At 35.3% G+C, this 12,386-nt stretch overlaps 1 protein-coding gene across 3 annotated transcripts; it reads right to left on the minus strand.

Moving 5' to 3' along the window:
- Positions 1-7,133: 7,133 nt before the first annotated feature.
- Positions 7,134-11,138, minus strand: LOC114390189 (7-methyl-GTP pyrophosphatase-like). Of its 3 annotated transcripts, none has more exons than XM_028350885.1 (9): positions 10,980-11,137; positions 10,615-10,686; positions 10,451-10,525; positions 9,398-9,481; positions 8,629-8,698; positions 8,451-8,542; positions 8,009-8,050; positions 7,758-7,838; positions 7,134-7,403 (listed from the first exon to the last, which is right to left on the minus strand). In XM_028350885.1, the coding sequence occupies exons 1-9, from the start codon at positions 11,004-11,006 to the stop codon at positions 7,332-7,334; spliced, it is 615 nt and encodes a 204-aa protein (XP_028206686.1). In that variant the 5' UTR covers positions 11,007-11,137; the 3' UTR covers positions 7,134-7,331. The 3 variants fall into 3 exon arrangements, 1 of the variants encoding a protein (XP_028206686.1); XR_003661839.1 differs by having other exon boundaries at positions 7,337-7,403; positions 7,758-7,896; positions 8,024-8,050; positions 10,980-11,138; XR_003661838.1 differs by having other exon boundaries at positions 7,337-7,403; positions 7,758-7,896; positions 10,980-11,138.
- Positions 11,139-12,386: the final 1,248 nt, after the last annotated feature.

A 12,386-nucleotide genomic window follows, 5' to 3' on the forward strand; every position in this document is an offset into this window, starting at 1 on the left:
GTATCTTCCTCATAAGAAAGGTTAAAAGTGTTATCATCCACCTACTAAGTAGTTTTATGTGACCATGGATGTTACTTTATTTGAAATAGAAATGTATTTCTCATCACCATCATCCACTCCTACTTTTCAGGGGGAGACATATTCTGAAGAGAAAAATTGGATGGTTGTCCTTCCTAATGTTAGGATGACTAGTAAAAATCCTTCCAATATGGGCACAGGCTCTGCCCAAGAGTTATCCATTGATATAGGTTTTGTACCTCAATGTGATACCACCAGCTCATCCACTAGCTCATTGGCACCTTAGAGTCCCACAAGATCCCTTTCTACTTCTATTGCACCCACCAATGATTTGGTTGTTGTTGATGTCCCTTAGGTATGTATAGATTTTAAGGTTAATACTAACAATTTAATTAATGATCATATTTCAGTTTGTGATGAGAACATGTATCAACTACCTCTTTATAACAATTGAAGAAAACCACCAGAGAGATATTCACCTTATCATTCCAAGACATCAAAGTATCATATTGCTCATTATGTTTCAACTGAGCAATTGCCATACTCTATAAAAGCCTTGTGAATTATATGTCTATCGTTTCTATTCCTACAAGAGTTCAAAAAGCATTAAATGATCCAAAATAGGATGCATTTATGATTGAAGAAATGCAAGCACTAGAATGAAATCAAATATGGGACATCGTGACCTTACCATAAGGAAAGAAACTAGTAGGATGCAAATCAGTATTCACCATGAAACACAAGCCAGATGGAACTATTGATTGGTATAAAGCAAGGTTAATTGCTCGTGGTTTCACTCAAACATATGGTGTTGACTATCAAGAGACCTTTGCATTTGTTGCTAAACTTAACACTATCCTAGTTTTGTTATCTCTTGCTGCAAATTTTGATTGGCCATTACAACAGTATGATGTTAAAAATTCCTTCTTGCATGGAAATATCTCTGAAGAAATCTATATGAGCATGCCACCTGGATACATCTTCTCTAGTGATACAAGTTTGGTGTGTAAGCTAAAGAAAGCGTTGTATAGGTTGAAAAAATCGCCAAGAGCATGGTTGGAATATTTCGATTGGCTATGAAAAAATATGGTTATACTCAGAGCAATGCAGACTATACTTTGTTTTTAAAATGACAAGATGGTAAGATAAATATTCTTATCATATATGTGGATGAAATGACTGTTACTAGAAATGATATTGACGATATGACTAAGTTGAAGACTTACTTGGCATCTGAATTTGTCAGGAAGGATCTTGGAGGTCTAAAATATTTTTTAGGCATTGAAGTTGCAAGGTCAAAACATGGTATATTCCTATCATTAACACAGCAGGTGTACGTCGACGTAGTTTTACGATGGTGATGTAGATGTTTTTTATTGTGATTGTTGCATTGCATTATGGTCTCGTCAATGTTGTGATGTTTCATTTTATTTTTTATTTTACCTAATTATATGATTTTGATATAATTATTGTGTATAATACTTGATTCAATTCATCGAATAACTTGTAGGTTGAGCAAAAGAATTCATGTAGTAGATCTAAGCTAACTAACATGTAATTTTACTTTATAAGCATCATCATATACTATAGCTTACAATGAGCCAAACCTATCCTAGGCAATAATTAGTAAATATATCCTTGGTTTTCTTTTTTATTCAGAGACATGTGTTGATGGTTTGGCTGTGCTCAACTTATATATTAATTTATTTTTTTTGCATCGATATATTAATTTCTTTTATCAACACAACTATTAGTGGATATACATGTATCATATCAATGGGAAGGAGGGGAAAGGTAAACATGAGAGGAAGAGGTAAACACGAGGGGAGAGAAACAAGGTATGGCAAAGGGGATAGAACACAAAGAATGGTGTGTTGGCATGAGTCATGCATATAATTATGTTATAATCATAATAATTGTCATATCTGTAATTATAGAAATTATCTTTCAGAACCTTTTTTAAAGATTGTAATTATGCTTAAATTAGGTAAGTTGTTATTATATATATATATATATATATATATATATATATATATATAAAACCTATCCTAGAAAAAGAATAATATCGCTATGTTTTTATCCTATTTTGAGTTGGTATCAAAGCCATCCTTGGCTCTGTAAGTGTTACCTTGAGTGATTCATCTAAAGACCCTTTGACACCTTCACTTGAGAATATGTTAGTCGTCATTTACGACTAACTTTGATATTGAATAATTTCATTAAATTAGCATCTTTCCTCCAATTTATGGTTCTTTTTGTAGGAGTTGTACATATTTTTATGTTTAATTTGATTTTACTCAGTAGATACTCCCTTTTTTGTGAATTGATATTGATTTCACTTTAGTTTCAGGCCAAAAGAAGAGAAGGTCTAGTAGCTGGTGCCTCGCTAAGCAAGGCATGTGCGCTTAGCGAGTGATATCCGCTAAACGAGGCACTCAGCTTGCTTAGCGCACTGGGAAACCCTAGAAGAGGATCGATCACAAATGCTCGTGCCCAACACGCCACAAGCTCGCCCAGCGAGTCGTTTGTCCCTTCTCGTGCTCAGTGCGTCTAGCTCGCTAAGCCAGATTTCACTAACTCGCGCTCAGCGAGCCAAGCTCGCTAAGTGAGCCTTCAGAATCTGAAACGCTAAGGAGCCTTTAAAACACTGAAGTGGGCATAAAATTAAGGGAGACACACACAAAGGAGTCGAAAAATAGAGCAAGAGAGAAGCTAGAACGACAGAGGCTCAGCCTCCAAGAGAGTTTAGGTTAGAGGAGTGATTTTAGGATTCTAGAGGTTGGAGGAGACATCCTCAACCATTTAATTTGTAGCCTTAGTCTTTCCTCAAAATCTATCCTTTGTGCTAAAAGTTGCTAACTTGTAATGGAAGGCTAAATCTCTTGTTGGGAAGTTCTGCTGAACCTTTGATGTAATATTCTTTTACTATCTATTTAAAGTTATTTTTATGTGTTCATTGCTTCTATCTATGCTTATTTCTGTATGCTTATGGCTTGATCACCCATTTGTATGCATAGTTAAGATTTTTAGTATTGGGAAGTGCTTTGAAACCTTAGAACTTGATAGAGCAAGCTAGAAAACTGTATGTCTGGGGACAGAGTGCAACAATCTAGTCCTTTTTATGCAGTAATCTTGATGCAACTCGTTTAGACTAAGTTTATTGAGAGATCAAGGACGAAGTTTAAATAGAGTTAGGCCCATTCACTCGAAGGATCTTGGTTTGGGTAGTTTTTCAGCATAAGAACAATAAAACAACGTTAAATAGAGAAAAACATTTAGCAACATCAAAGTAAGTTCAGTAGAATGACCCAACGCTTTTTACTTGACTGTTTTTACTTCTCAACTGCTAGATATCTTAGTTTGCAGTTAATTAGATTTTCATATAAAAACCTTTTTTAATATTTACTTGCTTTATACAAATGTTTGCTCATTTGAACATATATTCTCTTAATGAAACAAGTTCTCTATGATTCGATACTCGATTCTTACCATTTTATATTACTTGTGCGACTTAGTACACTTGCTGATTAGCATCACAGATTAATCCACGAAACAGAATATCCATGTCCAAACTTCCAAGAAGGCATGGATAGATTTTGAGATGAAATCAAGGTTAGATCCACCTTCTAGAATCAATACAATCCTACCTTCAACATAATTCATCAACTTCTCCAACCGAACAAAATAACCAAATTGTGGGACACGACATTCTCCTAGAGGGTCACCAATAACTACATCAAATCCAATAGAAACTATAATTATATCTAGATTAAATTCTTTAGCAACAAGAAACTAGATGTGGTCCCACACTACAAAGTAATCTGCATCACCACATCGCTCATTCTCCCAAGGGGCATTTATAATATAAAATTCATCATCCTTAGTTGGATAAAAACTCCTAAACTCATGTCTATGAGCATAAAAGAATAAAACTCGAGAATCATTGTCTATGATGGACATCCCAAACAATAATTAATATTTTCTTCACACCTAATTATGGTCTTTCATCTAAGAGATATCTTACAGCAGCTGACACATTGTTTAATAGACAAAATCCCATAGCTTCATGTTTTTTTTCATGATGACTCAAAGGTCGAACAATGGCAACAACAAAATCCAATCCCTTGTTTGCTACTCTTTTAACAACCTCTATTGCAGAGTCAGCAGCAAGGTACATAGCCTCTGATGAACCTTCACTAAAATATATGGAACTCAATTTTGAAGCAATCTTATGCCTCCGCGAATTGAATTGCTTTGAGCTGATGATCATAATCAGATTCACATGGTTTACAAAATGCACTAATAGTAGATGTTTGTCTTTAGCTTCTTTGGCCTCAAAAATCACGCATCCTTGGGGAATGTCAACGCTTTGGTTCTCGAGATGGTCCTCATCATTGGGCATGTGGTGCTTACACATCATCGCATCTACTACCAAGCATGCATCATCAAATAGGTGACGTGCATCAGCTACCCAACCATCAAATAGATGTCACACATCCTTCGGTGCCATTAGTGAAACCATGACCTTGGCAGCGATAATAACTGAGAGGGAGCTGCCGTTGAGTTCGATGAGGTAGATAGAGCTAATGTCGCCGGAGCCCAGGCGGTGGAAAAAGCGGAAGTCAAAGGAAGGCACATGGGGCTTGCTGTTGGCGGGGAGGTGGAAAGCAGCCATGGGAAGCAGATTCGGCATGGGTGCATCTGGTGGTGGTGACTTAGGAGAAGTAGGGACCAGGGTGAGCACAAGGAGGCGATCCAAGATGGAGTCAAGCTTATTGTTCAAAGCGGTGTAGTTTTGGGATAAGGTGATAAAGCCCTGGGTGAGGCAGTTCATGACCTCCTCCAAGCGGTCGTGGTTGTCTGGCGAGTGGTGTGTTTTGGCATGACAAGGGCAGAGGTAGAGGCAGGGTGGATGGCTGTGTGGAGAGGCTGGAATAGAAAGAGGTGGGACGCAACCATGGGTGGCAGGTCGGACCAAATTGTTATGAACTGAAGGTAGGTGAAGGCCTTGTATTCGAGAATAAGGTGAACTTCTATAATAAGCGACTGATATTGGTGAAAAATTCATATTGATATCATTCATCATACTCGAAGGATATAGATATAGCATACTTGAGGTGCAAAATGACAAAGGTCCAAACACCAAATAACATAAAGCACTACTATTATAACATAATATCATACAAGATATTCTCTTATGAGTGGATGCTACCCACTATTAACCTACCAACATCTTGTATGGATAGTGCATACACTGGTGAGGGTTTGCTTAAGGGATTTCATTGGTTGGTCCAAGCTATGAAGCACGGGCACACCTGCTAGGTGGTGTTCCCCGTTTCCAGTATTGCACGGGGACGTATTAGGGATGGCGATGGCCTACGCGCACGTCCCCAGTGTCCAAAATTATAAAGAAAAACATATAAAAAAGGAATGAAGAGAATCAACAAAAAAATTAGGAATTCCTTACTCCTCTCTTTCACTCTGTCTCCTCAAGTCCTGGTTGGGAGGTCACCACCAGCGAACCAAAGACCCAAACCAAAGAACCAAACAAGTACAATCTCCCTTTCCTCTATCGGTCCCTCGCTTCCCTCTGTCATTCTCTTAGTCACTGCACGAAATCAACAAACCCCAAACCTTAATCACTCCAAGCAATAGAAAAGAAAAAAAGAAACGCTTTGCCCATAATTTTCCTCGCTTGGAGTGATCCTGTGGTATTCTCTTAATAAAAACATAGAAAAGAAAAAAAGGAAGGCTTGTTTATTGCTTTCCAGGTTTCTTTTCCCCAATTTAGGTACATCTTTTAGAAAAAAAAAAGGTATACACGTAAATATATCATTGCAACTACAGTAAAAAAGATATACGTGTATCCCTAATTCGACATTTTAGAAAAATAAAAACATAAAAAAGGTACGACCATGCTTAGCTTTTAGAAAAATATCTCATTGCAACTACAATAAATTAAGTAATTGTATACGCGTATCCCCAATTCAGCATTCCTCTCATTGCAGCTACAGTAAATTAATTATATATACGACCTTGTTGGCTAACCTTTTAGAATAGATTCAAAGCTTCCTGCATAGGATTATATATTTTTAATTGATAAATTTTATTATTTCATATTTATACTAACTAGACAACAGAAAATATCCGACAACCCCTAGTCCCCTATTGTGTATAACTTAGTTTTGTCCTTGACCATATGCAAGAAAAAAAATAAATTATATTCTATTTGAAGATAAAATCTTTTTTGAAACTCAGTATATTCTATGTATTGGTTTCTTTATGATTTTTTGATGACCATTGCAGGCTAGGATTTTGGGATTGAATGCTTCACAATATCTAAAAAATAAGAGGTCGTTTTATTATTTTAATAAAGGCATGTTCAAATATCTAATCGTTTCTTTTTATAAAACTTTCGAGTTATATGATCAATAATCAACGTGAAACATTTAATTTTTCAGTTTTTTTAAATAATAAAAAACATTAAAAAAAATTGTGATTTCTAACCGTATCCATATCTTGAGATTTTTAAATTTACCATTTTTCTTTCCCGCCCCCCTATATGTCCTCGTTCCCGTTTTGGTGCATCATAGGGTCCAAGACATAGCCTCCAGAATCTACATGATTAATTGTTGTTATGCCATTATTCATAAAATGGTTCAAACTTAGAAGAGCATTCTTAAACCTAATATGCTATCTTTGGAAGACAATGTCCAGTGCATCAATGAGATGATCCAGACGGGATTTTTCTTCTTTTCGTTTCCTTTCAAGCATGTAGTTTATCAAATGATCCCAAGATCCTCACCATGTTCACAAGGGAATTAACACTTATCGTGAAACCCTAAGCGCCAGAATGAGCATTTTAAAGCCACAAATTTCTTGGTGTTTGTTATGTGGCCACGGCAATAATTTTTGTACTGAATTCTGAAAGTGTAAATTCCGAGAGAATCTTTGTAATTTCCTAACTGTACTGTTGTAAAAAGAAATGGCCACCCCACCCGGAACTGATATTCAACCTTGGACTGGAAAAGGCAATTCAGAGGAATCACCACTGATGCATCTCATTGGTGTGACAAATATGTAATCCAAGAGTGGATTGCTGATACAATCAGTTATTTCATGCAAGACTGGGAAATGAATCATTGAAGTTAAATCAGCTTGTGACAAAATAATCAGTTAAGTCTCGGGCATTCTTGTTTGTATTTTGCATTACATGAATAGGTCAAACCAAAAATTTGAATTTAATTGCAGTAGTTTTTGCCGTTAGCCAGCACTTAGTATCTCAGAATATAATTGTACCATTGTGGCAACAGTTATAGTGCTTCCAATAAGAGTTTCTCTGTAAGAGCTTTGGAAAGTCCCATCACGGTATCAGTTGACCCAACCTACCACAAGCATCACCCAGCTTATTTTGTTATAAAAAAAGAAGAGGAATGAATCCACATTTATTACATGTGACTAATGACAAACATTTTAAATCTTGGTCATCTAACAACATTGGCATAGATGTGAGAGGAAATAATGAGTGAAACCCAAAGCCGCAAATATTTGATTCTAGCATATATAAAAGAAAGTCCCAAAATAATGGCAACAAAAGAATACAAAGTCTCAATAATGAAGCCCAGGAAAAAAAGTATCGAAAGTAGTGCTTATCATAATGGTCAACTGTTCCATAAGAATCCTGTTCTAATGTGCATGCATATGCTTGAGAGTGTTATTGAGAAAGCAAGATAACTTACTACTGCGTCCACAAAGGGCAATGTCAGTGGATGTTCCAGCATCAAACCTCCAGCAACGTTGAATGTAATCCCCTCGTCAATCTGAGAAGCTCCCATCAAATAAGAAAACTCATATAGTATTCAGTTGGACAAGAATTTCCTGAAAGAAAGTTTCAAAAGATCATCTGTTTTGAGAAACTGGTTAAAGTACTCTTTTCACCTTCATACTTAATTCAGTGCAAGGGTGAAAAGTGTACTTCTAAAAAGTTTACCAGATTATCAATGACCTCATCTGGAATTTCAAGGAAGTAAACCTGTCATAATAATCACAAATGTAATCTAAGTTATCTGCGAAGAGAAACATTCAATTAATGAATAAAATGTAACGATGAAAACAATGCAGCTTGGTTGGTAACTAAAAAGACTTGAACCTGATGGGGAAGGGTTAAGGGGAATATAATCAAAGATGGTAACACTTCATATGAAGAAGGAAATTTCTTTCCCTGCTAGTGAACTTTCTTATACTGAGCAACAAACCAATAATCTCAAAAGAGCATTTCCGACATCTAATACATATGTCACAAGGTAATTCTTTGATCTAGGAACCAATGAATTTTTTTATGCACCTAAAGACTCAACTAGAATAAAATAATTTGATTTTTATTGTCACAGAAGAAAATAGATAACACAAGCTCAAGCAGCAGCAACTTGTACCTCTGCACTGTCCCAGCCCCCACAACGTTTTCCAGTTGCAAGGTTAGTTACAACAACAGATCCTACCACTGCTGCATGACTACCAGAATATCCTGAAAATGTTCAAATTTGTGAATGTGGCTGTTATATCTACCAATAACCGCAACAAAAGCAGGGAACTGACATCCATTATGAAAACCTTTGATGAAATCACGTGCTTCTTTTTCACTAGTTGGTTTTTCCCTTATTACTCCTCGATACACCACAACCTGCAAAACATTTGCAAAACAAACAGTTTAAAAAAAGTCTTAGACTTTTAAGAAAAATAAAATCAGTATAAGGTGACTGACTATATAGGATTCAGATTGTAACTTGAGGTTTGAGCAAGAACTTCTAGAATGTGAGACACAGAAAATATGGCGACCCCAAACACAAAATAGCAGTGTCTGAGCCAAATCTTTAGCTTGAGTTATAAAATGGAATTTGTATCAGAGTAGGTTTATACACGTAAAAGCACAACTGAGTATGATTTATATTTTCTGTAGGTTAATCTGCTTTAATTTGTGTATCTTCTCTAAATAACTAATCTGTTTCACATATGAAAGTGGAGGGAAGCCCCTGGCTCGGGAACATATTCTATTAAGCTTCAGCTATGTAGAATTCCTTATTTTCCTCCCAGATGTATCTTCTTTACTTTCTTTTCACTAACATATCCTTTCATCATAATTAAAGTAATTTATATGATTCTAAATAGCAACTAGAATGTGAGCTAGGATGGACAACTGTATCAATAAGGTTATGTTTGTAGGAACCAGAACAAAGAGAGTAGCACAGACATTATCTGCCAAAGGCAAACTAAAGTAATGCCTTTCTGCTTTATGCAGATGCAGATAAGATAGATGTAATTTCTTATCAATGATACATAGTTGAAACAAACAATAGTGAAAGACAAAAAAAATATGGCATACCGTGTCTGCAGTAATTAACAGTGTTGTAGAAGCATCTTCCTCCAATGGGCCTCCAGTAGGGAGCCTTTGCACAATAGCATCAGCCTAATAAGATTATCAAGGTTAGAACACTAAATGTACCTTAAAATTATCAATAGATGAGGAGGATTCCCAATTGTTCGTTTGGTATAACCTCGAAACTTTATGATGTATTTTTTCTACTATTTTATTTATTTAGTTTTTTAGAGAAATTTCTTGAAAGGCACGTGACAACCTGAAATCCTTCTGCACATTCAGTCACAACAATCAGATGCAGATACTTTAAATAAGTTTTGCATTCTTCAGAAATGAATATTGTTACAAATCAAGCAAAGAGTAAAGACATGATCTTGTGTTTCAACTGCCTCTCTTGCTCAACAGTGTGCTTGTTTAAGGATATTAAAACTCAGGATGAACTAGTGACAGAAGAAGTTTAGGAAGATTGAAACTGCAGTGTAACTCAGTCTCCCATGTAGCATGAAACAAATAGATTTTCCAGCCACTAAGAAGAGACTATTAGAGAAAATCAAATTCATTTCATCCCACCCCATCTCCATTCCTCAACCTATCTTTCACCTCATTTTTTCATCTCAAATAAGCAAACCCTGAGTGTTTACACAAAATACAAGCATTCTTTCAGTCTTTTAGTATCATGAAGATAATGCACAATGATTTACCATCCATTGGATACCTATATAACTGTCGAATGCACAACATTACTATAGAGATAAAGAATCCAATGAAGACGAATTTATCAATAATCGAAACCAGTTTAATTGTTTTATAAAGGAAAAGGGGCAACACAACAGTACCCCAAGGATTTCACAAAGTCATATAAGAACTCTGAGAAGATTGACGGAGTCAATCATGTCAAGAACAACCATCACAAATCACAAATATTCTCGGTGTGTATTTCTTAATTTCTTAAATAGTTATTATTCCACAGCGTCCTAAGAGGAAGTGATTGTAAGATTTGTATCCACAAAATTAAAAAATAAATAATAAATAATAGGAAACCAATGAAGAAATTGATACCTTTGCCTCAGCTAATGCCATTACCAAATCTTCTGGCTTTTCCCTCCTAATACATTTCTCATCAATGTCTGCAGTCTAAAAGCCAAGCTCTTTCAATCTTTCCATCAAACTAATGAATAATGGTAACAAAACTGAAGCAATTGCATTATAACACTAACACATACCATTACTGTGAACTCATATCCCATCTCAGAAAGAATCTCTCTGCGGGCCTTTGAAGAAGAGCCCAGAATTATCTATTGAAAGATAACAAACTCAGAGATTGCATTAATTGCTTTATCTTTTTCAATTACTTAAAAAAAAAAAAGAGGCAAAACAAAAGAGGGTAGTTATCAATTACATGAAAGGACATTGCAACGTGAAATTATTATAAGAATGTAATAAAGCATCCATTAAGGAGTTGCAAGATATGAAAAATAGAGTTCATTTCACACAGTTATTCGGTTATTTATTTATCAATAAACGTTGCACCGTTTATGGGTAGGTAGGTACATGATTTGAAATGTATGAAGAGGAAAATGCCACAAACCTTGAAGGGTGGATTTTTGGTAGCCATGTCCACGAAGCTCTTAACTGCAGCTGCAGAAGAGTCTAGAGCTGCTTCCGAAAAAAATAGGAGGCTACAAAAACTAAAGGTAGGAGTTCTCAAATTTATTTTGAAGGCCACCGTCAGATTGCTTCACATCAGGGATTAGATTTGAATGGTGTTCAAGGGGGGGAAAAAATCTTTTGGGTAAAATATGATTTGTTACTCTAAAAATTTTTTAGTTTGAATTTAAGTGATTTACAAATATTTGATTACATTTAATGGTGATAGAAGAAATTTGAATATTAATTAATGAAATTATTGAAAATAGAAGTTATAATCACCTCACAGCAAAATGTTCATTCAATGTCCCTGCATGTTAACCACTTTTATGACAGTTTTTTTTTCCTTAACTCTTTTAAGACAGTTAATCATTATTAAATAATTCAATAATTTTATCACATATTAATCACCTATGAGGTATATTTTATTATTAGTTTCATGAGTTCAGATTGATAATTGTATGTACAAATTCATTTACTTTTAACTATCAGAAAAAGTTGATCACTATTAAATATTTTAATAACTAGATGGCATTACTAATTACTTTTGAGACATTTTTTTTATCATAAAATTAAGTATTTATCATTTTTATTGATAATCCAGTATCGGATACTGATAATAATATCAGCAAAAGAACGTTCTCCTTGTGGAGTCAAGGGGGGGATTGCGGAAGCGAGGTCTTAGAAAGAGAGTCTGACTCTGATATCATGTTAGATTTCATTTTAAAATCAATTGGCATTAAGTGAAATTATTCAACAGGTATATAAGTTGCATTCCAAGAAATGAGGCAGTCGATGTGAGACTTGGATATTTCCCAACAAATATTAAGTTTAAAACCATTCAAACCATATTAGTCTTTAAAGGCATATTTGACTATATTAGTGTCCCATTGTATACATATACATATATTCATTTATTCTTAAACTTATGAATTTTTACCAACGATAAATTAATTAAGCTTAGTGATGGAATTGAATTGATTTAAAAAGAAATATTCAGTAGCATTAACTAATAGTCTGATTGACGGGTTAGGCAGAGAAGAACAGTAAAAGTTACCAAGTTGATCTACCTAGTCTATCCTGGGCAAATTTACGTCAGAGGCTTTCATTTAGTAACTATTTACCAATCAGGGTCTTTTTTTAAATAATTTGCAAAGGGGGTTTGTTTCAACAAAGGGTGTCGCAGCTTGTAATGGTGAGACATATGCTACGTGGCCAGCATGCAGGGGTGCCGCTATTCTCGTTGGCGAGACAGGTTGACGTGGAGCTGAGCCGCCAGTGCTTCTGGCGATACAAGTTGAAGGCTAGGGACTTTTTGCAGGCTAGGGCACTGTTGTTTGCATGCTAG

The sequence above is a fragment of the Glycine soja genome, chromosome 16, assembly GCF_004193775.1.
Source record: "Glycine soja cultivar W05 chromosome 16, ASM419377v2, whole genome shotgun sequence".
Lineage (NCBI taxonomy): Eukaryota > Viridiplantae > Streptophyta > Magnoliopsida > Fabales > Fabaceae > Glycine > Glycine soja.